This window comes from Oncorhynchus mykiss, chromosome 2 (assembly GCF_013265735.2).
Source record: "Oncorhynchus mykiss isolate Arlee chromosome 2, USDA_OmykA_1.1, whole genome shotgun sequence".
NCBI lineage: Eukaryota > Metazoa > Chordata > Actinopteri > Salmoniformes > Salmonidae > Oncorhynchus > Oncorhynchus mykiss.
This window is the reverse complement of record NC_048566.1, coordinates 55841331-55869275: the sequence shown is the minus strand read 5'-3', so window position 1 is coordinate 55869275 and position 27945 is coordinate 55841331. Positions and strand designations below refer to the sequence as shown.

The 27945-nt window shown below is 41.4% G+C and overlaps 2 protein-coding genes across 3 annotated transcripts in view; both read right to left on the bottom strand.

Annotated features, from left to right (window-relative positions):
* LOC110491898 (microtubule-associated protein 1B) overlaps window positions 1–7854 on the bottom strand; it is a 70163-nt gene extending 62309 nt beyond the window's left edge. For both annotated transcript variants that reach the window (XM_036950930.1, XM_036950939.1), the window contains exon 1: window positions 7587–7854. In XM_036950930.1, coding sequence (XP_036806825.1) covers window positions 7587–7839 — 253 coding nt within the window. In that variant the 5' untranslated portion in view covers window positions 7840–7854. The remainder of the gene's footprint in view (window positions 1–7586) is intronic.
* Window positions 7855–11975: 4121 nt separating this feature from the next.
* On the bottom strand, window positions 11976–27831 carry scamp2 (secretory carrier membrane protein 2). Its single transcript, XM_036950922.1, has 9 exons — window positions 27658–27831; window positions 19996–20073; window positions 19713–19799; window positions 19226–19340; window positions 18640–18768; window positions 17803–17962; window positions 17449–17550; window positions 15744–15861; window positions 11976–15107 (listed from the first exon to the last, which is right to left on the bottom strand). Exons 1-9 carry the CDS (start codon window positions 27712–27714, stop codon window positions 14958–14960), a joined length of 996 nt encoding a protein of 331 aa, XP_036806817.1. The 5' UTR covers window positions 27715–27831; the 3' UTR covers window positions 11976–14957.
* Between the last annotated feature and the right edge of the window lie 114 nt (window positions 27832–27945).

The following is a 27945-nucleotide window of genomic DNA, read 5'->3' as shown; positions in this document are numbered from 1 at the left end:
CAACTCTACTAAATACAACCCCATACATCTAATAAACCCCTAGACAAGACACATAAATCACCAATGTCACACCCTGGCCTGAGCAAAATAATAAAGAAAACACAGAATACTAATGCCAGGGCGTGACAGCCAATGAAAGGCTTTGAAGCCACCGGTCGGCCATATTGGCACTCCCCAGAAGGACAAAATAACATGTATTTAAATATATTTGTTGTTGTAGTGGGGACAGTAACATTAGTACTTTAGTACATGAGTACTTACAAAATTTTACTTTAAGGAAATTATTATTATTATTTGTATGTTTAGATCACATAATATAATTTAAAAGTATGCATTAAGGAAAAAAACAGTATGCTGGGAAACGCCTCCTACTGGAGAGTCGATCTGTCTACAGCTGTCCCTTCGGCACGGCCGGCCCGCTCATTAGCCTGGATTAGGTGGCCCCCTGTGGTGGCAGACTTACGAGGGCGGTATTTTCTGAGCTAAACTGACCAAGACGTACAACACATAAAACCTCACATGATTCGGCCCCAAAACAATGACAATATTTCTCTCAACCAGTGGCAAAAGGTATTTTTTAGGTGAGCGTCGATGCCGCCCTGTGATAAGCAGTACCCACTTTGTCAAAGGCAGAGGAGCAAAATATTTTGCTTGTCCATTCACAGCGTGCCTCTCCAGGGTGCTGTTGGAGAGACGCATCGCTGCGGCATTCCACCAACGTTCCGTCAAAACCACCATGTAACATAAATCATGTAGCAGATATAGGATATGGTAGAAAGACTATGCGGAGCCTCCCGAGTGGTGCAGTGGTCTAAGGCACTGCATCGCAGTGCTAGCTGTGCTACTAGAGATTCTGGGTTCGAGTCCAGACTCTGTCACAGTGACCCGGGAGACGCATGTGGCGGTGCACAATTGGCCCAGCGTCGTCCGGGTTAGGGGAGGGTTTGGCCGGCAGGGATGTCCTTGTCCCGCTTACATGGTTGCCAGGCGTACAGTGTTTCCTCCGACACATTGGTGCGGCTGGCTCCCGGGTTAAGTGGGCATTGTGTCAAGAAGCAGAGGAGGACGCACGGCTCTTGACCTTTGCCTCTCCCGAGTCCGTACGGGAGTTTCAGCGATGAGACAAGACTGTAACTACCAATTGGATACCACGAAACTGGGGAGAAAAAGGGCTAAAAAAAAGTCTAAATAAAAGAAAGACTATGTAGCCTACAGGACACTTTTTACATCATGCAGGTTTCTCAGATCAAATAGCCTCATCTAAACGGCGCACAATCAAATAAAAAAAATGCACTGTCATGTTAACAAACAACACGTCCTCAAAACAGGACAGGTCAAAGTAAAATCTACAATATGGAACGGACAAGGGAGTTTCACCCAATTGTCCTGATCCGTGATTTCAAGTTTGTATCTGTCCATTTTTGACCAGCTGATCACAGCGAAAAGGAAAGTACTTCTGCATTTCCCACGGTGTAAACACATTTCAAATGGGCTCACAATAGCTCCAAGTAAAGTTGGGTAACTGATATTCAGAGCTTAATTAGCCAAATTGATTAGTCACAGGAATCAGGACTAATGAAGCCAATGCAACGGCCTGTTTTCCAAATGGTGGGCCTACCACATGGATGGGCATTCCTAAAATTCCATTGCAGACAGATATAGTAGGCTATACCCCAGTAAGCACGAGCCAACGTTTCTTGGTCGTCTATTTTTGGTCCTTTCCAGACCATTCACAACTTAAATTGAACATAACTTAAACGTCCGGATAAGACATATTTTAGACATGTTTTCAACATCATTTTGCTTACTAGGACTATTCTCGCGTTGCAGGGCATATTTTTGTTGGTCTCGCCTAGGGCCGAGGAACGGCTAGGACCGGCCCTGCCCTTTGGTCTCCCATCCAGGCTTTTAACCAAGCCCTGCTTAGCTCTGATACTGTATTTGTCACTGACTATTACCAATGTGCAAACCATGAGAAGGATTGTTGAGAACTCTCCACTTAATAGATTCACTGTTGCTATCAAAGTCATTCCAAAGGACAGATTCAACAGCGCAAATGAAATGTAACCATACTTCATCAAACATATATCATCACGGTTGTTATTCAGCAGAGGATTCAATTAAAAATAGACAATACATATAGGCTTAGGGTCTCAAGCTCAGTGGTATAAAGTACTTAAGTAAAAAATACTTTAAAGTATTACTAAAGTAGTTTTTTTGGGGTATCTGTATTTTACTATTTATATTTTTGACAACTTACCTCTACTTCACTTACATTCCTAAAAAAAAAAAGTATGTACTTTTTTACTCTATACATTTTCCCTGGCACCAAAAAAATACATTTTGAATGCTTAGCAGGAAAATAAATTTGTCAAATTCATGCTCTTATCCCTGGTCATCCCTACTGCCTCAGATCTGTCGGACTCACTAAACACACACGCGTTGTTTGTAAATTATGTCTGAGTGTTGGAGTGTGCCCCTGGCTTTTTGTCAATAAAAGAACAAGAAAATGGTGCCAGTCTGGTTTGCTTAATATAAGGAATTTGAAATTATTCATACTTTTAGTTCTGTTTTTAATACGTAAGTATGTTTTAGCAATTACATTTACTTTTGATACTTAAGTATATTTAAAACCAAATACTTTTAGACTTTTACTCATGTAGTATTTTACTGGGTGACTTTCACTTTTACTTGAGTCATTTCCTATTAAGGTACCTTTACTTTTACTCAATAATTACAATTGGGTACTTTTTCCACCACTGTTCAAGCTTTCATCTACGTGTTAATAATAAATATGTTGGATCCATGTCTCCATCTCTACCAAAAAATCTAAGTACAAAAATAGGATTAAATCAAATCAGCCTGTATTTAAAGTGCATTTAAAGTTTGATTTAAATGACGTCAATCAAACATCAATGATTAATTTGTAGACAAACTAGAATTAAAGCCAGACTCAGTGGCACAGATGGAACTATCCAAGCAGAAGATGCATCTCCTTCAAATGTTGATATTCGGTTGCGTTGACAACCAAACACAATTCAACATGACTTTTGTAAGTCAGTAAATAGCCTAATGTTAAAGGCTAGCTTACAAATGAATGTAACAGTATTCATTCCACTTTAAAATGAGTAACACATCCACATTTTGAGGTTACAGTAACAATACATGTATTAAGTAATTATAGAACGCGTGCATGTTCACGGGGTCACAGGTCGGTGGAAATCTACACAATGGCTAAAAGAAACGACATTGATCACTTGCACTTTGTACTTTAATGTCCTCTCAACTAACTGCAATCCAGGCCCGTTGGTTGCGCTACTAGATTAAGCACAGTCATGACACATGAAGTTGTTTCATAAATAAACACAATATCTGACACTGTATCCCCATTTGAACTTTGGTGTGCCTTTGAATGGTTGAAAGCGCAGCGATAACACATTTAGGTGACAACTGAACCCAAAAACCTTGATACTCACTTGGAATTTCGTAGTTCTTTTAAACGTTTGAAAGCATAGGGACAACACATTGGGGGATTCAACAAACTTTTGGCTTTCTTTTTGAGTGGGTGGTAATAGGTTGGAATCTCATTGATCAACGTATCTACCAAATATTACCCAATTCTCCACGTTGAAATGACGTGGTGTGCCCAATGGGTCATAGAAGGAGGAGTGTGATCACTCAATAGTCGTAGGAAAACAGTGTGTTCAATAGTTCAGAAGACCTCTTTGACTAACTACCCATCACCAAACTGAACGACACTGCAGCTCAACAAACTCTGCTCTGATTGGCTCAAACCAATCATAAAACCCCACGGAGCCAATAAGCACCATTAATACTGATTCCCCAAGTGTTACCAAATGAATAATGGAGGACTAGTTCCGCACCCCTGTAACTCTGTGTGTAGGACACACAGTGTGATGCCAAAGGTGGTTTAGAAATCCTCTGAGAATGAAGGATAGAGAATGCAAAGTAGCTACTCTGTGTACGCACTGTGTCTGAGGAGCGGATCAGGGGGAGAGAAAGCAGGAGGAGAGCTCATTTTCTCAGTTACACTGTCAAGGGTAATTTTCCATGCTGCTGCCTGCCAGCCTCCAGTTTTGGCTAAGCTACTGTGAGCCATGACCGCTAGGCTATATGTCTTCTCCTGACACTTTTTTGTGTGTTTTTTGTTGTGTGGAATACGCCTGTAGCCTATTTCGTATGCTCCTACAAGAACGCATTGAAAATGTTCCCTGAGGGTCATTCTTGAATTGCTGTGGCATCCGTGGCACTCGCCTTTGAATAAAACTTTTTAAATGACAAATAGTTTTTGTTTATATCTGACCATTTATCAAATGTAGAGTTGTAGTGACGTTGTAGTGACGTTGTAGTGACATGTTTTGGGGATTTAGAGATACTGTATCTAGCTATTATTTGGAATGCTATAGAGTGAACAAAATTATTTAATATATAGATCAATAAAAACAAAGATGGCTCTTCAAATAGCAATTTATTTGAAATAATATACTGTTTTCCCTCAGTTTTATGTCATTGGTGTTACTGCCTTCAAATCACCCATTTCAAAGGACCTTGAGCATTCCCCAATGGCAAACTGTTATCAGGGAAGGGGTTTATACTAAAGAAAATGATTAGCTAATACATTTGTGTCTAAATCCAAAGTCTCACTTGGTGTTACTCAATTTAAATGAAGGGAAATAATATTGTGTACAAAATTATTAACCATATTACTTCTATTGCAGGGTTACGACGGTCAACCTCACTCTCAACAACGACGTCTTTAGACTGTCGTGTTGACACAGGCGTAGGCACGTGAGTAGCCTGTGTCACGGTCTCGCCGTGTTGTTGTGTGGGTGCCGGCTGAGTCAGTGTCCTGAGAACGTGACTGTGAGCCCCTAGGTGATGACTGCTGGTGTCCGGGTGTCACCCAGTAACAGTTCTGGACTACTCACGACTGGTGCTTTTGTCAGTGTTTCTTTACTCAACAGTAACTGATCTGTGTGCCTTTTCCAGATGACCTCCGCTGCAGTCTGGACAGTGTAGGACACAGGAACAGTCTGAGCAAGGACTGCTGCAGGAACCCACTTTGGTCATTTTGAGGTAGTTCCTAGCTAAGACAGTATCTCCCGGATTGAAAGCTCAGTCCTGAAAGCTCATGACGTTTGACTTGACTCTCCTGTTGACATATCGCCCTGTGTTCTTTGCGTTTGGATGTTTGTGCAGATCGAATCTTGTGCATAGATCTCTCTTCATGAGTACCTAAGCAGGTAAAAAAGCTTGGGGGTTGCATGAGGAGTGAGCTGTTCACACATTGGTTCAGTGTCCCTTGACCCTGAGACACTTTTAAGGCATGTTTCATGGTCTGTACAAACCTCTCCTCCAGCTCGTTGGTTGATGTATGATACGGTGCCAACCTGATGTGCTGGACACCATTCACCTATAGGAAGGTGGCCATTTCTTGGGAAACTAGCTGCGGTCCGTTGTCGCTAACGAGTTGGAGTAGCCGAACCAGCTAAACATGATGGTCTTCTCTGCAGTAGTAGATCTCATGATGACACCCACTGGCCACTTGCTATGAGCAGCCACAACCACGAGAAAGATTTGGTCTAGAAACGGACCTTCAGGCATTATACCTAAAGTGGACATTGCCATTGGCTGCATGCAGTCGCATTAAGAGAAATCCCATGCAGCCTTGTTTAGAAGTTCGAACACTGGAATGTGAGATGTAATCTACACCTCGATTATGATAGAAATCCTCATTATTTCGTTGAACGATTTTCTACATTGCCGACACTTTCTCATTCTGAACTTCTAACGCGAGTGGGGCAGGTGTGGCTTCATGACAATGATCACAAGCGCAGCTGCTCACTGATTTGACGGCTTCAACGCAGTTCCACCTCCGACAATGCCAAAACATCTGCTATGCTGGTGTCTGCTATCGCCGGTTAATGCTTGATCTGATTGAATCTAGGCCTAGGACTAAAGTATATTGTGATCAGAGGGTATTGTCTGCAGAGGTTTGTCAGTAGGGTCATCATTCAGACCTTGATCAGAGGACTAAACCCAACTGGAGACCAGTAGTCTGATCCAAGGCAACATAAAATGGCCACTCATCTCCATCAAGGGCAGCCTACCAAGTATTGATGTCACTTCCAGACTACAAGAGAACGGAGAGGTCAAGTCTTTTACAGGATAAAAGCCCAATGGAACTAGCAGGGAGGGTTGCCTGACTCATTCTGCATTCAACAACGACACAACGATTTCTGTTGCTTTTCCAAAACCACGAGAAGTTGGCATGAATGGAAACAGACCGGAATCCAGGCTATTTTGATAGCACCGTATGAAAAACAATATGATGATGACGACGATCTCTCATATCCTAAGAAAAAGTGTCATGATGTGAATGGTCCTTGGTAATGACGGCAATGAGGCGGTTGCCATGGTGCCAGCCAGGCACTTAATAGGGTGATTCATCATTAGCCGTCTCTGGCGGAGGAGAGCTGGCAGCCACGCTCAAATTGCTGCTGACCAGCAAACTCCTGTGAAAACACCTAGCATCTTTCACACCACGAGTTTGTGTCAAATGGCACCATGTTCCCTATACAGTGCACTACTTTTGACCAGAGCCCTGTGGGCCCTGGTCAAAAGTAGTGCAATATAAAGGCAAGTGTATAGGGTGCCATTTGGGACATAACCCACTGTGTTAAGAAACATTGGATGACACCCTCCATTTGTACCCAACTTTCTATTATCCAAATGGCAGCCCGTTAGCCTTTTAGCTCACACTGAAGATTTTCCCATAGGTGCAACACTTGGCATGGTCCCTGGGCTTCCTTGATAAAGAGAGAACCTGACAGACAACAACATTACTGTATTTAACCGAACATCCTTCTGAATGTTTCAGTGCTATGGATGCCTCATTATTCATGAGGATAACACACCAGCAGCTCGGCAAGGTGCTTTTCTAACAAGGCAAACCAGTTATTCTAAGCATTTTCCCACCTCATGGTCAATTCGTTACTGTTTGTGTGTCACACCATTGCTGAGAATGTGCGCAACTTTTTTCCCCCTTCCCGTAGTGGGGCCTCTAATGGCAGACTACATGGGCTATAGAAAAAACCTGAACCTCTTATATGGTAGGCTATTCAAAACACGCATGAATTATCTGGGAAGCAATTATTATTCCATATGTTTGTGTCCCTATTTTTAAAAACGAATGAATATGTACTCAATTTTCTTTCTTTTTTAACCAAAGAATTAGATAATCCCTCGTAATTTATTAAACGCTTGTGAAACGTTCAAGACAAAACAGGTGCACTTCAAGCAAACCAGAAGTCTATATTGCACAAAAGGTTCCAGTAAAAAGTGGCGTATGGGCATTTCTTTGAACTGATGATTCAATATTCCCGATGCGTCATTTCCTTAAAAGGAAACAGCCAAGCATTTTTAATATCTTCCAATTGTATCTTCTACGTTCCAATATTTTCTATGATATTATATATATATATATTTATTAGAGGACGTTATGCATGCTGGAATTACAGAATTAGTATGTAAAAAGTGAGACTCGGTGACTCGGGGCTACTCACCCCGCTCAACTTGGTCTCTAGCGCGTTGCAGCTGGTGGTCTGTCGCTATCTCTCCTATCACTATAAGCATGTAGTAGTTCCCTTGGTTGAAAGGGGGTCCTTGGCGCCGCTGCTCTCCAAGGTCCTGAATTCGCTTCTCGAACCCTAGTTGCTTGCTGCTCTCGTCCTCCTGCACTGCCGAGAGCTCACCTCGAGCAGGGATCTCCATGGCAACAATCCCGAGAGCAGACGCCTGGGACGGGTCTATCTCCATGACAACTTCCAGGAGCACGGTGTGTGCAGGGGCAAAGGTAGGGGAGGGCTCGCAGGGGTATCATAACGTTCACTTTTGGAGCTGTTTACTTCCATTTGATTGGTCGAAACGCCCATGCAGCAGGGTGATGTCACATATTGAGTCATTGGGCATGTCCAAGGGGAGTACCTTGATTTTAGAACCCCACCCCAAAGTACGATTACGTTTAATTCTCAAAGGTACCAATGGGCTGACATCTGCAGCATCTCAAAGTTTATTTTCAGTAGCCTATATTGTCCACTCTGAGAACAAAACACATGCACACACACACACACACACACACACACAAATACACACGAACATGCACACACACACACACAAACACACACATCAAATAGCATTTTAGCAGTTTGTCAAAGTGTGTTTGTGTTAGTCTCTGCCCAAGATGGCAGATTAAGGTGCCTGTATAGTACCAGTGTAATTCCAAAGCCACAGCAAACTGCTGACTCCCCTGCTAAAATGTGCAAATTTCTCAGACATTTTGGCGATGCCAGCTCATGCCAGGCTCAGACTGGCATTAAAGCAGATGGCTTGCTGCAATGCTGCCTCAGAGATCCGCCCATTGTATGTTTTTCTGGATCTGTCAGACAAGGTAGGATTAATTATAAACATTGACAAAAATGCTGAGAAAGACTATAAGCCTATTTTTTGGGGGGTATGTTGTCAACATCAAAGTTTAAAAAAATATTTTTTAGGGATGTTAAAATAAAAAAGCCTTAGTCATCGTGATACGACTCAACAACACTAATGCAACGGGTCAGATTAAAAGTCTATTGATTTGCCCCGTTTTTATTAAGATGGATAAAATGTGGTAAATAAAAATGCAACTATGTAATATGTAAGGAAGTTATTTTTCTGCTCCAGATGACTTTGCACCCCGTTTCCAATTTCTGATTTGTTCAATGTACTAACCCAGGCAATCTTGCACAGTGGATGAGCTAGGCCTAAAATGATCAGTGGGAAATTAAGTCATTAATTGCTATTTCCCATTCAGGCCATGCAGTGAGTTCAATGTAAAGGCCAGTCTTGAAATGGTCTCTTTATTATCTGCCTAATTCAGCTTTTCTCCTTGTTAAGCTTGGTTCTGTCCAATATGGCACCCTATTCCCTATATAGTCTACTACTTATGACCTGGGCCCATAAAGCTCTGCTCAAAAGTAGTGCACTATGTAAGGAATAGAGTGGCATTTGGGACACTGCCCTTGTCCCTGCTGTTCACACATCTAAATATATACCAGAGGGAGTTGCAGCAGAAACCATCACGATGATAACATGACCCTTTTATGAAGGTTGATGCAATTGGGTTAAAACACTGCAGTTCCAAAATTCCAATGGGCTATTATATTTCAGGTTATTTTGGGGGGTAATTAACTGTGTGCAATTTCCTGTGTGTGTGCACGCACGTGTGTGTAACAGAGAGAGAGACAGACAGAGACACAGACAGACAGACAGACAGACAGACAGAGAAGGAAGTTCAGCATTACAGCGATTTAAATTTAAAAGCAATGTTCCCTTTAAATTGCTATAGCGCAATCTGTAAATGCTTAATTTAACAGGTTTCAATCCAACCTTTTTTTTCCAACAAAGTACATGTTGGATAAAACATGTCAAATTTTATCGGTAAACTTTCCAAATTTAGACCAAAATAAATATGCTAGACAAGCTGGGATATTGTGTATGTAAAATCAATAATGCGAAAAATGGCCGAGGAAACGTTTTTCTGCGCAAATATTGATATAATAACCTTCGAAGTAAACTTGGGAGTCATGCGATGAGTCTCTGTGGTCCTCCCACTATGACTCGGGAAAGCATGCAGTTTATTAGGCTACAGATTAAATGAATGATGATGAACTTCACAGCGTAGTGAAAATGAAAGGTGATGAGGTTGATGCTCCTTTCCAATAAATATCGAGGGTCTTATTCTGGTGACATGATCGATGCTTGCCTGCCTTTGCTTGGCTGCTGTTTGAGAAACAAAAATAATCTTTCTCTTTTGTCCATAACAATCTCATGATGTAGGCTATACTCGCACTGTCTCTGTGAGCTGTTGGCTAAGGCACAATTGCCAATACCAGAGTGGGCACATTCGCTATATAATGCCACATTTTTGTGACAAAACCATCAGTAGAGTTGAAAATGCATGGAAACACATTTAACTTAGATTTTTTATTATTATTTATTTTTTATACAGTACATGGGAATTTAACCATAAACGTTATTTGGATGTGTACTGCGTCATCATGCAACAACAACAAAAATTCTGCAACAAGTCAATTTGATGGAAACATCTCTGATGGGGAAATGCGCATATTGTTTTTACACAGAATTGAGAATATTCGCCAAATTGGATGGAAACCTAGCTACTGAGAGAGACCTGAGAGAGAAACTGAATCAGAGCGAGATTGAATCAGTCATTCATAGATTGGTCATTTGAGTACATACCCCAAGCAGTAAATGTATAGATGCAGGTACATGTGTATGATACAGCACCGTACAGTGAGTCAGCACTTCATTCCAGCATATTCCAGAAACGCCACCATGCTGCCCTCTACTGGCAAACATGTCTCTCCTCATTAAAAAAAAAGGTATACTCTTGTCATCCATGTCTCTGCAGTGGTGCAAGTTATGATAGGTCAAATCCCAAGTTTTTTAGAGAGCTATCAGCTAAACTTCTAATATAATAACAATATGCCATTTAGCAGATGCTTTTATCCAAAGTGACTTACAGCCATGTATGCATATATTCTACATACGGGTAGTCCCAGGAATCAACCTCAGTATCCTGGCGTTGCAAGCGCCATCCTATACCAACTGAGGTAGGTGATGCCATTCCAATAGTGTCAAGAATAAGTTAGTATATAACTCCTGAAGATTTGGAGTGTCCTCTGCTTGTCATCGATTACCTTAGGAGTTGGTAAGACAGCACACACAGATCTGGGTGCAGGCTTTGACTACAACTATTGATAACACCCCAAACTTCCTGGACAGAAAAACCACAACAATATGTTTTGTCTGCAAATATACAGTTACACAGCCACCGGCCTCCTTGTTCCCTCCCTTCATTGACTTGCCAAAGATGTTCAGACTCAGAGACCGTTCCTCGCCTCCTCTGACCGTAATTGCTTCGTTTGACTTATAAATAGCTCCCCTGCCGTGTAATGTACCTGTAAAGCGTCAGGATAATTTCCCTGGGTCTCTGTGTCTGGCTCTGTGTGTGTCCTGTGCTCGGATTGATCAGTGTGCAAGGTCGGGTGGTTGACGGGTTAGCTGGGACACTGTCTGGCCCCATTTGGTGATGGTGGAGAATAAAAGGAAAACAGGAGGAGGCTGGGTTGTTATTCTGGGCTGCAGCCAGACTCCCCTGGGGAGAGAAGAATGAGCCTCACCTGCTGTTCAGTCTTTACTGCAAAGTCACTGCAGCGACAGTGGAGTAATAATAATAATAAAAATAATAATCATTAGGTGGGTGCTTACATTTGTCCTATTTCTCTAATGTACAAGTTTTTTTGTTTGTTGCATATCCCACTCCCCCGGAGAGTGGGGTCAGAGCCAGGGATCAGCCATTACCGACAGTGACCTTAGAGCAATTAGGGTTACGTGTCTTGCTCAAGGGCACAGACATATTTTTTCACCTAGTCAGCTCGGGATTTGAACCAGCAACGTTTCAGTTACTGGTCCAACACTCCGAACCGCTAGGCTACCTGCCACCCTAATGGGTCAATGGCTAAGCTACAGGGAACATCCAATGTACTACATTTGTGAAGAAAATACAATGAAGGCCACGCTGCATTTCAACATTGTCCCTATTCGAAATACTTTAGATTTGCATGCTTCCGTCCTAGTTTCCTAGACGTGTAGAGCACGTCGGTATAGAGAAAGTGTAGAGCGTGTCGGTTCTGATATCACTAGATTGGTAAAAGCAACTCAACAGAAGCATTGCTCTTATCTATCCAATCATGTAAGATCAGGGATCACTTCAAGGAAATTATGGATTTTAAAAAAAAAAAGTTTTAACAGGGCCAAAGTAGCCCTTTGAGACATCACTGATGAAAAGATCCTGAGTAAACTTATGATCTCAATTTAAAACACAAAAATTGTATCAATTAAAGCAACCATTTTTATTAGATAGACACTAAGTTAATAGTTAACATTGAAATACAAAAGGCAATATATAATTCTCCACTCCCAATACATTGCAGGCAAATGGTCATATTCACACAGATATTAAGAAAACTAAATATATTTCAATATCAAGTAACAATGATTCAGAAAATTAAATATTTACCCATTAGTAAACCATTAGCTTGAATATTACATTCTTCATTAGAGTTATTGATTTGCTTAGTTGATCTCGGACAATTGTTACATTTAAACCGACAATGAATACATACTCTTGTGAAGGTGACAAATGAAAATGACAAAATAGATAGTTTACATCAATCCATTCACAAATAATTTAGGCGCTGGTCTTCCTCTAGGAAACTTAGGGGAAAATGTATTCTGTTACAGTAGCTAGGTTTCCATCCAATTGACGACAGATTTTCATCCGAATATTCAAAAATCCGCACAAAAACAATACTACACACATTTTCCCACAGGAGTTACGTTTCCATCAAATTGATTTGTGGATAAAATGCTGGGCGTGATGACATATTGGACATAAAAATAACTTTTGCGGTTAAATTCCCATTTTCTTTTTAAAGAAAAAAAAAGGAATGGGTTTCCATCGTATTTTCAACTCTACTGATTTTTTGTCACAACAAACGTTGCGTTACACAGAGAATGTGCCCATTCTGGTTTTGGCACGTGTGCTCTAGCCAACAGCTCGCAGATACAGTGCAGGTATAACCTACTACACGATGAGATGATTAAAATGGACAAAAAGAGCAAGATTATGTTTGTCAAACGGCAGCCAAAAATCACCAAAATAAGACCCTCAATATTTATTGGAAAGGAGCATCAAGCCCATCACCTTGCACTTTCACCACCCTGTGAAGTTCATCATAATTTATTTCATCTGTAGCCGAATAAACTGCATGTTTTCTCAACGAGCAGTAATGGGAGGACCACACAACATGACTCCCAAGTTTTTATTTTTTTCTCTCTCTCGATATGATGGTTATTATTCACCTCTATTGCTCGCGTAATTCATTTCATTGCCATAAAAAGAGCCCACCTTGCCTAGAGTTTTTTGTTCTGTCGATATTTTAAAAAAATTAAATAAAAAAATCAAACATCTACTTTACACTCATTCAAAAAGTTGGATGGAAACCTGGTTATTAAGAAATACTTTACTTTTATTTTTTTTAACCACTCAGCACTACCTTATCCAGCTTTGACTGACAACCACTTCCCCCTGAAGTATATTTTTTTTTAATCAAAGTGGAGCAAAAATCTATTTCGCATTGTTCACGTTTAGTCTTAGTGGCAAATCCATAGAATACAACAAAGCAATCATTTGTAGTTAGGATTAGGAATGTCAGTCTAACCGATACCTTTTTCACACTACTGAGCTAAGCTGAGCTGTACTGCACTGGCCTGGTTACTCATCCTCCATAGTTGACTGAACCGTACTGGAAAGAATAATGTGAAAAGAAAACACGACACGGGTCGACACGATACTACGAAAAGGTATTTGTCTCAATTCTCTTTCAATTCTTCCTTCAATCATGTAATTTTCCCCATAAAAAAAAGGTTAAGGCTTGGTTACCGTAGGAACCAATGGCAACAGAGGCAAACTCAATAGGTGACACCTCACACAGGCATTGGTCAAGGCTTTGGTCAAGGCACAGGTCAAGGCACAGGTCACAGCTTTGGTTAAAGGTAGAGTCCACGCCAAAATCCAAGTTTGCCAGATGCCACCATACCGTAAAAGGTGTGACTATCAAAGAGTGGGCCTTTAAATTGTAAGCAGAGTCTATTCCGTGCCATCTGCACTAAGATCCCCATTGGTTTGGGATTGAGACCGAAAAGTTTCTTTGAATGCATTTGTAGTGATATCACAGACGTTGTGAAATAGACCACTTTGAGGATATGAAAATGACAAAACTTTGGTTTCGGGGTGAACTGTCCCTTTAAGTTGTATGGGACAGTATATACTGACAAACCAACATATATTCAACCCATTCTTACACAACACCAGTCTCTCATTGCCAAAGCCAATAAGCAGACAAACACAGAAGGCACTTTCTACAATGTGAAAAGATTGAAAACCAAAGTACCTCGTTTTGACGAGAACTGTCTGAAAAGGCTAACGAAATGGTGTAAATCTGAAAAGGACATTAGATTGTGATGCGCAAGTATAATGGCAAATGTGCATTTAATAATTACAGTAGCCCTGGTAACTAATAACCTAGGTGATTATCATAGTTCTAGACTGAGTGCCCACTAAACTAAACTTCATGCATGATGCTTTTCATTCAGGTATCACCCTACTGAACGCAAACACTCATTCTCTTCATTAGCACGTTGAAATTGAAGGATGCTGAAAAGCCACCATCGTTGGAGTCCCAACATGTGGTTACTTAACAACAGTCAGACATGAGAGCAGGTATATACACAAAGACTGAATTGACAACATGCATAAAGCAAACAAAACACGCCATCTTCTCTATGACACGACCAGGACACACACACACCTAAAAGAGAACATCGACACACACGAACAGAGGACATTGCAAAAAAAGAAAAAGTGCACACATACTGAAAAACATCGCAAGATTTCGCAATCATTCGACTTTCCATTCGGAAAAAGCACAGCGGGGACAATTTCCTACTCAAGTGCCCTTTTTTTGTGTGTGGGGGGGGGGGGGGGGCTGTCAGGTGACCACAGCTCTTATATTTAAAAAAAGAACAGATCCCAGATCAGGCCTTACGGAAACCCCCGGCAGACAGACTGCTGGTCAAGTCAATGGTGGTTTCTTCGACGGAGGCTCCATGGTATGACCTATAAGGGATTGCTGACAGCAGGTTGTGGGGGATCCATCCCCATCCCAGAAAGGTGGTGTGTTGGTGGGCGTTGGGATGGATGGAAGAGGGGAAGGGCGTATCTGGGGGGTTAAGTTAGCCCGGGCCTGGGTCTAGTTGTTCCCCTGAAAAGCTCCGGAGGCGGCGGAGGAGGCTGCGGAGGTGGCGGCCGTCTGGAAGGACTTGTTGGTGAGCACGCCCTGGGAGAACTCCTGCTGGGCCTTCTGGAAGCTGGCCCCGGTACGCCGGTACTGGCTGTGCACCTGGGAAAGGAGGAGACCCAGGCATTAGGGTCTATAGATTCTATACTGATAGGTGTAGAGGTGGTATTTGTATTATGGCTGGGATAATATACCAGTATCGCGATACTCATTAGTATCGTGGGCAAGGAAACCAAACACAAAGAAGAATTTACTTCTTTAGGAAAACAGCCCTAATGTTGGAAACAAACATCATTATGTTGTCATCCAGAGTCACATGTATTTATTTTCCATGCTGTGGCACAACATTACATTTTTTTAAATATTTTTTTTTACATACAGCAGGTTATTTTTTTTCATCATTTTTGCCAAAACATCCCGGCCCTAATTTGTAGTGGGATGTAGCAGTCAGTCTTTATTGTCGAATGTAGAACATAAACTGAGCGAGTACGTTAGTCAATTGCAGTCATGTAGAGTACCAGTCATGGCTTCTCGTAAGAACGATATACCGTAGCTTGAACAGAAGTGAACAATGGGATTTGTAGTCATCACGTCGATACAAGTTTACAGTAAAGCACCAGTCATACTGGAGAAAAAAAAAATTGTGCTCAGTCACAAGTAAAAAAAAAAAACTGTTTTGTCCCCAAGTCTGGATATGTACAGTTATGACATACAGGTAGGTACTGTAACGCCACATACCATCTTCAGTAGGATGACTGACAGCACAGCGCAGACGGTGAAGAAGCAAGCCACCACGATCATGATGGCTCCCACTGCCTTGTTGGTGCTGATGATGGTGAACGAGGCGATCCAACCACTTGGAATCAAAGAGAGGGATCCATATAGGGTCATTCGTTTCATTTAGTCTAATATGTGAATGTATTGTCCAATGGAATTATGTTCTAAAATGTATGTTATTCACCATTGAACCATATTCTTTGGTTTCAATTCACAATATTTATAGAATTTCCCAAAATACTCTATTTCATTGACGATGAGGGGGGGGGGGGGGGGGGGGGGGTCTAATTTATGAAAAATATTTTCAGATAAGTTAATTGATCAACTATTCAAAGCAATGCATCTGTTGAGTTCTGCTAGATTGTACTAAGCTATTCACTTTTAACAATGAACCACCTGGAGGTCATCCTCAGCGACATTTATGTATCCCTTATTTTACCAGGTAAGTTGACTGAGAACACGTTCTCATTTGCAGCAACGACCTGGGGAATACTTACAGGGGAGAGGAGGGGGATGAATGAGCCAATTGTAAACTGGGAATTATTAGGTGACCGTGATGATTTGAGGGCCAGATTGGGAATTTATCCAGGACACCGGGGTTAACACTCTTACGATAAGTGCCATGTGATCTTTAATGACCTCAGAGAGTCAGGACACCTGTTTAACGTCCCACAGCACCCTACACAGGGCAGGGGTTTTGGGATATTTTTTTAGACCAGAAGAAAGAGTGCCTCCTACTGGCCCTCCAACACCACTTCCAGCAGCATCTGGTCTCCCATCCAGGAACTGACCAGGACCAACCCTGCTTAGCTTCAGAAGCAAGCCAGCAGTGGTATGCAGGGTGGTATGCTGCTGGCATACACCATTCTAACTAAGAGCCAAATTGTAAGCAGAGTAAGAAGCTTCATGTTTAAATCAGATAAAGGAAAGCACAACTGAACAGCTGGATAGGAAGTAAGAAAGACCCGAGGCCTTGGGAGAATCTCAATTGCATTTCCTTGATTCCCAACCTTCTCATACAACGGGTTCCGAGAAGGAGGTGAGGAAAGAGGATGCAAGGAATCAAGCAAATGCAATTTACATTCTCCCCCCTTTTTGAATTGCATTTTTCCCCCAGAAACATCCACTTGGCCGACCTAAACAAATAGGATGGATAGGTGTAAGCAAAATGGTGATGTTTCTGCCTAGCCTCACCACAGGACATAGGGGACCGTTCACCATATTGCTTGCTTACACCCACTGTATCTAATTCGCTCAAATCTGCCAACACTGACGATGGGGGGGGGGGGGGTTTCTGGATGGGCTTCTAGTATTGGAAGAGGGCCAGGAGAGGAGAGTTACTGCAGGAAGAGCAGAAGGAGCCAAAGCCTCTCACTTACAGAGGAGTCTTTATGAGGAAAGAGAGACTCTAGTAGGAGGTAATCTGTCAAAGACATGACATGAAGAGAGAGCGGAGATGGGCGAGATATAGAGAAATAGAGAGAAATCTCAAAGGCCGGCATGTACACCTCTGTACGTATTCACAGAGGTGCAAACAAACACGGGCACACACACAGGCACGCACAAAAACACATATGTGCACGCACAACCCCCCTCCACACATACAGATTGAAGACATGCAAAAAAAATTAAATACATCTTTAGCGTCCCATTCACTCAGACCCACCTGTTTCCCCACTTGGGGATGCCCACAGACTGGATGACGAACAACACCACTTGGCAGAAGAACACAAAGAAGAACAAGAAGAAACTGAAGGAGCTGTCCGTCCTGCAAAAGAAGTGAGAGCGAGGGCACACAGGGTTGAGCAAACTCACATTGGATGTCAATTCCATAACAGAATCAGGCAGTTCAACCCTTCATTTTACGAACTACTCTGTCCCTCCGTGTCTGGTCCATCCCTTACAGGTATTTGGCTATTGGACAGGATGCCATCAACATAAAAAATGTCATGTACATTGTACTACTGGGCATGAAAGTCAAGACTGAAAAATAATTAGGTCAGTCAATCCTGGTACTCACTTGAAGGCCTTGTAGACGGGTCTGTACCAGCAGAGGAAGGAGCAGGGGGCGAACAGGATGAACCAGAGGATGGACAGGCCAAAGTCCACACCGTACGCGGAATCCGCAGTGAAGTAGGCCAAACATGCCAGCAGGTTGAGGAACAGAGTCACGCAGTGGACTGGAGGGAGGGAGAGGGTTGCGTTCATTAGGCACCAAATGGAAGAAAACTGACTGAAACATGGCGAGGCAACCTGGTCTCATTTTTGTTTTCCGTTGCAAAACTTATGGAATTGTTTTAAGAGGGTCATACCATGGATCATTTAGCTATTTGATTTGGAATTTTATGGCCCGGTACCAGGATACCTTCAGACAAGTCTTGTGGACGTTGTAAAGCAAAACATGTACAACATCTACGCGTTTGTGACAGTCTCAGCTTTTTTGATGGCGGAGTCATATTAGTTTGGAGCCCAAACCGTTCGGACGCTACAGACAGAAGTTGGCAAATCGGCGGTACCAAGTTCAGACGAGGCCCGTGAAAACGTATCCTGGCCTGACAAACACCGCTGTAGCTCCGCCACCTTCCACCGAAGATGCGGGAAGGCCAACATGGGAGGATGTGGGAGGATACAGTACATCTGTAGCTTAAACTGACAGCTTTTCAATGGGGATTTTGTTATTCTGCTCTTTAGACTTCCACGCGGACATAAACTCGATGGGGTATTAAAGAAGGGTGGGCAGTGCGTCACATTACAATATAAGTCAGCATCTTTGCGGGATTTAACAAAGTAACAAACCCGTCTCTGTGGTAGTACTGCATGCGCGCACACACACACACACACACGACAGTATACTTACACATCCACAGATAGTAAATCATCTTGCAGACCTTCTGGTACTCCACGGGAATCTCCTCTGAGAAGTCCTGGTAGAAGCAAGGCTTGATGGGAAAGATCTTGGGAAGAGGTGGCCAGTTGTTTTCTTTGCCTATTACAATAGAAATTCATTGATTAACATTCAATCAATCACTTTTTCCAACAGCTCCATTGCCAAAATGTTAAATGTATCCTGATTGATCCTCCTCTTTCCCAAGAAGATGATTCCATTCATGAATTAGAATTTTAATTCACTTCCTGGCTTGCCTGAAATGAAGTGGGCATTGACCCCGTCCCTGCTGTAGAGGTAAGGAATGTCAGAGGCAGGGTTGGGGTCAATTCCATTTATTCAGGAAGTGAAATTGAAATTGCAAACTGAAATTCCAGCAATTGCAGTTGTTCTTCCTGAATTACTACATGAAAGTCCTGGAACTTCTGTTATCCTCCTGAATTGCTTGAATTGAAATTGACCCTAAAACTTGTTGAGAAGGTAGGATATCTTCAGAGCGCGAGCGGTGTATACAAGGCGTGGCATTGTATAGGGAGAGAATAGAGTGAAGGGGAGTGACCTGTGGAGGCTCCCCTGCTCTGAAGTGCCTGCTCTCTGCGATCCAGGTCTGCAGCCTTCCTCTCCAGCTCCTCCTGCTGCCTCAGCAGGCTGGCCTGGGCTGCAGCCGCCGTGGCCTGCAGAGACGGAAGGGGAGAGAGGACAGGTCACATTTAGTCTGTGTGGTTCACATACATGTATGATAATAATATTAACGTAATCAGTGACTTATCTCATGAAACCACACAAATAGTTTTAGGCAAACAATATATGCTTTTGCTGACAGTAGATGTGTCCCCTTTCTGTCCACTGAGGTCATTTCTGGACTATAAATCTGTCCATTTAAGGGAGCCCTTTTGGCACCCCCAGAAGCAAAAAAATCCATATAGCTTAAATCAGTATGGCCAGGAAGACAGCCAAATGTGAAAAAGTCTATATTTTCAGTCTCATGCGAAGACGTTGATGGCTTTTGGTTTCATAGTGAACTAGTGACAAGCGCCATCACTGACCTTTGGGCCGGGCTCTGTGGACGGCTGGAGCACGGCCGGCTGGGAAAGGGTGGTGGAAGCCGGAATGGTGGGCCCTGATAGGCCAGCCTGAAACAGGAAAGACACATGGCAGACTGAAAAAGGTGGGACAAACACCAACACACAATACAGCAATCTGTGATCAACGGGCATCAATCTAGTCCACATGAGTTACTGTAGTTTTAATCAGTGAGTGGTTTGGTTTGTTGTATTACAGAGTGTGTATGTGTGCGTTCATGCTAGGGTAAAAAGCAGGTCATCTTACCGTCTGATGGTCTGGGAAAGGGTTAAATTGCTCAATGTGGTCTACACCAGAGTTGGTCACTTGTGTAACTGAGGGATCCTGAAACAAAACAACACATTTTCTCTTCAATATTATGGGCAAGTCCACAGTTATGCTTTGACTCAGATGTTTCACTTGAAAATGTATGCCAAATGAAAAACTTTGGATTTCAAAGTTTAACAAATGATACAACTCTATGCACAAGGACTACTTTGAACGATTTACACAGAATTTCACAAAAACACATTTATTGTAAGAATTGCGCAGATGCATATTTAATGCGACCACGCTTTCCAAAAAATTCAGTTAAATATCTACTCTGAATTAAGATTCAACAAATTCTCCAGAAAGAATGTCAGCTATGACATGAAAAAAAAAAATGTTGTTTATTGAACTACAGTAGGTGAATCAGATTTACATCTGGTAACAGAATTACATCATGGGTCCCTGATCTGTACTATACAGAAATGCATAATTATAAATGTCATTCTCTTCATGGTGATGCATCCTGAATAGATACACAAAGATAGAAATATGCAATATCCTTATTTTGCATATTTTGGTAATATTCTACACACTGGCTATTATTGTAATGAGCTCCGTCCCGAAACAAGACTACATTTGGTTGGTCCGAACCAGACCAAATCTGAAACAATCACAGAAGTTTGTTTCACAAGTTTGGACATTACAGCTCACTATAGTACGGTAGATATGTTAAGTACAGTACAATACATTGTACAGTACTGCACTCTACTTTCTTTTACTGTGTAAATTTGAGAAACATAGACATCTATGATTGGTCCAATTTGGTCTCTCCCGCTTTGTTTAAAGAAAAAAACAGTTATGAGCTGAACATAACAATATGCCAGTGGATGGGAGGACAGTAGCAAGTTACCCAACTGTGGTTTGTGACTACTATGATTTCCCATTGTAGCCAATTCAGTTGCAGTAATTCCAACACTGATTTTTCGATAATTCAGTTACTGATGAAGTGTTTTTATTTATTTTTTAAATCACTTAATAATTAAACAAACTTCATATCAGTAAAAACACAAACTAATTGGTAGGTCTACCCTTATGTTAGTTTTGTTATTCTCCCTACTCATGAGGGAGAGAAATTAGAAAATATCTTAAAAGGTATTTGGATTTTTTGGTAACAGAGTTACAAGGCACAAAGCAAATGTTTCTTGAACTTACAGAAGGCAAATCATTTCTCCAAAACCAAATATAGGTGTTGATATTAATTGGCATGGGTCTTTACGTCAACATTATTCTGTTTTGATCTATTTCTAATAAAATGTTAAGACCTTTTCTGGTAGATGACCCTTTATCCATCTGTTTGACCAGAAATCAAAGCCTTTTTCCAATCCTGAAAATTAGGAATAAGCAAATGGTTTAAACATTTATATATGCCTTCATTTCTCAAAAAGAAAGACTACTAAACTTGTATTGGACATGCACCTGTTTGACTTCACATGTTGTTGCTCGTGGGTCCTTTTAGACGGAAACGCCAATATGCAACACTCATTCTTATTATTACGACATAATCGTCTCATCTAATAGGCCTATTGATCCGTCACGGGAAAGAATGCGACGGAACATTGACAATGTTCACGTGACGCACGTAGCCTTTCATTTCAGAGCTCACGTAAAAAGAGAGTGCTTATGAATTCTTGTGATATCGAATAGCTCAAGACGTTTCATTTCCTGAAGTCAAAAAAGAAATGTAGCAAAAATGTAAAATCAGGGACAACCACATTCATCCCGGAGTCCAGTTTGACTTAATATTTCAGTGGGCATCAGAGAAAAGATTGATGTTAGCCTAAGATAGGCTAATTATTTACAGGACCGTTTAGAAAACTTCCAAGTAAAGGCTGAATGACCCCTGGCCCGAGAGCAGAGCAATACAAACAAACAAAATCCAGAAGAGACATGGGGGTTGATATGAACAGGTGGGAGTCGGTCTGCTCTCAGCACATGATAATGTGTCACACATGAAGTCATGTGACACATAGACTTTATAATCTGATTTGCGTAGTAGCCATCAGCCCCTCTGACACACCTGGCAGCTTTCCCAAGAAGGATGAAGAGACATCCCTGCCATTTAACAATTCAATCAGATAATTAGATGGCAAACCTTAGTAATCATTGGTGACCACAAAAATATGGATACAGTGCATTCGGAGAGTATTCAGACTAGAGGTAGACCGATTAGGTTTTTCTCAACGCTGATACCGATTATTGGAGGACCAAAAAAAAGCCGATACCGATTAATCGGACAATTTTTAAAATGTATTTGTAATAATGACAATTACAACAATACTGAATGAACACTTATTTTAACTTAATATAATACATCAATAAAATATATTTAGCCTCAAATAAATAATGAAACATGTTCAATTTGGTTTAAATAATGCAAAAACAAAGTGTTGGAGAAGAAAGTAAAAGGGGAATATGTGCCATGTAAGAAAGCTAACGTTTAAGTTCCTTGCTCAGAACATGAGAACATATGAAAGCTGGTGGTTCCTTTTAACATGAGTTTTCAATATTCCCAGGTAAAAAGTTTTAGGTTGTAGTTATTATAGGAATTTATAGGACTATTTCTCTCTCTATACCATTTGTATTTCATATACCTTTTGACTATTGGATGTTCTTATAGGCACTTTAGTATTGCCAGTGTAACAGTATAGCTTCCGTCCTTCTCCTCGCCCCTACCTGGGCTCGAAACTAGGAACACATCGAGCGTTACCCATCGCTCCACAAAATCAGAGCAGAGCAAGGGGAACAACTACTCCAAGTCTCAGAGCAAGTGACGTTTGAAACACTATTAGCACTCCACCAATGCAGCACTCCACCAATCAGACCTTTATGGTAGAGTGGCTAACTAGCTAGCCATTTCACATTGGTTACACCAGCCTAATCCTGGGAGTTGATAGGCTTGATGTCATAAACAGCGCAATGCTTGAAGCATTGCAAAGAGCTGCTGGCAAAATGCACGAAAGTGCTGTTTGAATGAATGCTTACGAGCCTGCTGCTGCCTCAGTCAGACTGCTCTATCAAATCAGACTTAATTATAACATAATAACACACAGAAATACGAGCCTTAGGTCATTAATATGGTCGAATACGGAAACTATCATCTCGAAAACAAAACGTTTATTCTTTCAGTGAAATACGGAACCGTTCCGTATTTTATCTAACGGGTGGCATCCATAAGTCTAAATATTCCTGTTACATTGCACAACCTTCAATGTTATGTCATAATTACGTACAATTCTGGCAAAGATCTGGGGAAGGGTACCAAAACATCTCTGTAGCATTGAAGGTCCCCAAGAACAGTGGCCTCCACTATTCTTAAATGGAAGAGGTCTGGAATCACCAAGACTCTTAATAGAGCTGGCCGCCCGGGCCAAACTGAGCAATCAGGGGAGGACGGCCTTGGTCAGGGAGGTGATCAAGAACCAGAAGATCACTCTGAGTGACAGAGTTTCTCTGTGGAGATGGGAGAACCTTCTAGAAGGACAACCATCTATGCAGCACTCCACCAATCAGACCTTTATGGTAGAGTGGCCAGACAGATGCCACTCCTCAGTAAAAGGCACATGACAGCCCACTTGGATTCTCTGTTCTGATGAAACCGAGATTGAACTCATTGGCCTGAATGTCAAGCGTCACCATGCCATCCAGACCATGCCTACAGTGAAACATGGTGGTGGCAGCATCATGCTGTGGGGATATTTTTCAGTGGCAGGAACTGGGAGACTAGTCAGGATCGAGGGAAAGATGAACGGAGAGAGAGATCCTTGATGAAGTCCTGTGAAGTCCTGAGCACTCTGGAGCAGGTTCTCAGACTGGGGCAAAGGTTCACCATCCAACAGGACAACAACCCTAAGCACACAGCCAAGACAATGCAGGAGTGGCTTCGGGACAAGTCTCTGAATGTCCTTGAGTGGCCCAGCCAGAGTCCGGACTTGAACCCGATGGAACATCGCTGGAGAGAACTGAAAATAGCTGTGCAGCGATGCTCCTCATCCAACCTGACAGAGCTTGAGAGGATCTGCAGAAAAGAATGGGAGAAACTCCAGAAAATACAGTTGTGCCAAGCTTGTAGCGTCATAATCAAGAAGACTCTAGGCTGTGATCGCTGCCAAAGGTGCTTCAACAAAGTACTGAGTAAAGGGTCTGAATACTTATGTAAATGTGATATATATATATATATATATATATATATATATATATATATATATATATATATATATATATATATATATATATATATATATATATATATATATATTTTTAACAATTTCTAAAAACCTGTTTTTGCTTTGTCATTGTGGGGTATTGTGTGTATATTGATGAGAAAATGTTATGAATTTTAGAATAAGGCTGTAACGTAACAAAATGTGGAAAAAGTCATGGGGTCTGAATTCCTTCAGAATGCACTGTATGTTTGAGGTAGTTTGGGAGACAAATGATGACGGCAGAAACATACATAAGCCAAATAACGATAATAAGGTGTAGGCCTAACCACAACAAGAAATACAAGACGGGACGCTCTCTCAACAATACAGTAATAACAACCAGGGAGTGGTGTTGTCTATAGAGAAACCAGTAAACTAGCCTAGCAGCCTACTAGAAAGTAGACTTTGACAACGTTACACCAGACATTCCTATATAGGCCACCCTGGCAGTGTGTGTGTGGTCACCAATGATTACCAAGGTTTTCCTGTTTCACAAACCCACAGCTAAAGGCAAACTCGTATCTAATCCAACGGCGAGTCAGACTTCATATCCGAATTCATAATTGAGTAATAACGCCCAGAATTGCAATATCAGACATGTGAACAGCAGCTGTGAACTGTAGGCTGAGCTATTTGTTCAGGCGCATACACACCCCGCAAGCAAACAGTCAGTACCATTGCGAACTAGAGACAGCGAAAGTACAGGAAGAGCGATTTCTTTGCAACTCTTAGCTACCATTGAAGTAATTGTAGGTCTGAATCAAAATGTGACGTGGTTACAGTAATACTGTTTTTCACTCTACAAGTAACAAACACAGCCTACTTGGTATTTGGTTTCTGTAAGTTCTGATTGAAACAGTGGATATGATTTGTTAAGCCTAGATTTTGCATTCTGTCAACATTACACACTAGGCCAGTCCTTTAACTGATGGCAAACGTACTGAAAATTGGTATTGTACACTAAAGTAAGCAGCATTCTATATGCAGAGGTATTGTTAGAATATACTGTAAAATACTCAAATACTCAACCACCCTACTGTTTAATGGACTTACCAGCTGTGGCTCTAGCCAATAGAAGAAGTTTGATCTACTCTACATAGTAATGAGTCACAGGAAACATTACAGAATTTTGCAGAGTTGCAAGATCTCTAGCATTCATTCGGACAAATTCAGCCTACTGCTCTTGATCAAAGATAATTTATATTCATGCCTAGCCTATATGCTATCTCGCTGCTGTGCAATTGAGTTTGTTCAGCTTATCTCTCTCACACTTCCTTGATGACCAGTGTGGGCATAAGCATGTTCAATTAATTTTGTTAAAATCTATAGAGAGATAGGCCATTTGTAAAAAAAAGTGCAGCTGAACTGTAGACCTACAGCCTAGACATCATGGAAGCAATGAAGTCAGTCCACACAGCCTGGTCTCAAACTAGACGTAACATAGTACAGTAAACGTACATCCAGGACACTCAAATTACACTGAACAAAAATATAAAACACAGCATGTAAAGTGAAGTCACCAGAAATGTCACCCATTGAGCGAGTTTGGGATGCTCTGGATCTACATGTACAACAGCATGTTCCAGTTCCCACCAATATCCAGCAACTTCGCACAGCCATTGAAGAGGAGTGGGACAACATTCCAACGGCCACAGTCAACAGCCTGATCAACTCTATGTGAAGGAGATGTGTCGCGCTGCATGAGGCAAAATGGTGGTCACACCAGATACTGACTAGTTTGCTGATCTACGCCCCTACCTTTTACTTAAGGTAACTGTGACCAACAGATGCATATCTGTATTAACAGAAATCCATAGATTAGGGTCTAATGAATTTATTTAAATTAACTGATTTCCTTATATGAACTGTAACTCAGTCAAATCTTTGAAATTGTTGCATGTTGCGTTTATATTTTTGTTCAGTATATGTGTACACTTCTGTGTGTGTGTGTGTGTGTGTGTGCATGTCTGTGTGTAGTGTTTTTGTGTACCATTTTAATTAGGAAAGCAACAGTATTCTGATGCCCTGTGTATTTACTTGAGAGTGTGTGTAAGACTATGTATACTTTTCTGTCTGTCTACCTGTGAACTGTCTGTAAAATCTTTGAAATTGTACCATGTTGCGTTTATATTTTTGTTTCATGTAGAATTAATTATATTCTAGGTCATCATGAATCTCATCACGGGCAACTTTAGCAACTTCATACTACTTTTTAGCTACTTAGCATGTTAGCTAACACTCCCCTAACCCTTAACCCCACTAACATTAGCCACCTAGTTAGTGTTAGCAACGATGCTTCAGAAGAGATGGGAAACTCCACTGGAATCGTATTATGTATTTTGCACATGCCAGGTCAACAGGCTGTGCGGTGCATTCTGGGGTATTTTGGGACAAAGAGAATTGTCCTTCAAGGAGTGAATGGGAGTCAATTGAGCACTAGCTCAACAACCCAACATTAGCATGAATTTCATCAACATCACAAATATTTTCAGAGATGTGAGATAATTAACTTGCTATCTGTATTATTGTATAGCTTTGGAATCGTGACATCATGTACTGTCAGGGAAAATAGGCAAGCTTCTCGACTCATAACCTGACTAAGTGAAGGGATTGCGTGACAATTATCTTAGCAACCGCGTGATGCGGCATAACAACGTGAACACAATTGGTCGATAGTCTGCTGCTTGGGGTATTATATTTGACACATTCCTCCATTGATTGCACAATGGGGTTTCCGATCTCCTTTCTCTAATATCTCTGGTGTTAGCAACCTAGCTAATGTTGCCCAAACAAATATGAATTTGTAACATATCATACGCTTTGCAAATTCATAACATATCATACAAAATGGATGATGGACATCCACAAAATAATGCATATCATATGAAACGGAACAAATATCAGACCAATAGGAGTGTATTGGATTTACATATACTATGATATGTCTACCCCTGAGTCCAGGTTGGTTCCCATCTAAAAGGTAAGCTGAATTGTGTAGGTTTCGGTTGATGAAAAACAGATGATACAGACAATGTGCTCACTAACAGTAGCCTACCCCAAGATCGTATAGCCTATGCCATGGCGTGCTAACTTGTGGAATTCCATATTATTTTGAAAGGAAGTAGTAGACCAGTGTATCAGCTTGTAAACTATTTACTTTATCAAATTTGTATTTAGCTACATTTGCAACTTCCTGTAGCTGAGAGAATGGCGAAACCCCACCCTCATTTGCAGACAATGACAAATTAGAGGCTGAAGCTTTGTCAATCATGCCACGTCGCCCGAATTAAACCCGGAATACACCCAACATGTTTCTTTGTGTTACTTTTTAGCAAATATTGGTTAAAAGTTAGCAGCAACTTTGTATCAACTCTAGTGTGGAATGAAAGGGTCTTACTTGGAAAGGGTTGACATTGGACGAATCTGCAAATGGGTTATCGTCAAATCCCGACATTTTAATGGCGTTTTATAGATCTCCTCAAAGTATAAACAAAACACAGTCGTCCTATCGTTTGATATGCTCCTTTTTATCGCACTGGTAACTTCCTGAAATGGAGTTTAGTGCGCAGACGTTGGTTACGTATGAGATGACGTCTACCTACGTCATTTGGCTAGTCAAGTAAGGCCCCCCACCTTTAGATCAAAATAGGTGTTTTGGGAGACGGCATGTCTCCGATTTATTTAC

Coding starts and splice junctions, on each gene's coding strand:
- scamp2 (XM_036950922.1), bottom strand. CDS start 27,714: ATGTCGGGATTTGACGATAACCCATTTGCAGATTCGTCCAATGTCAAC. Junction 20,074..27,657: donor CCAATGTCAACCCTTTCCAA/GTAAGACCCTTT, acceptor GTTTTGTTTCAG/GATCCCTCAGTTACACAAGT. Junction 17,551..17,802: donor CCCGTCTACAAGGCCTTCAA/GTGAGTACCAGG, acceptor CTTCTTTTGCAG/GACGGACAGCTCCTTCAGTT.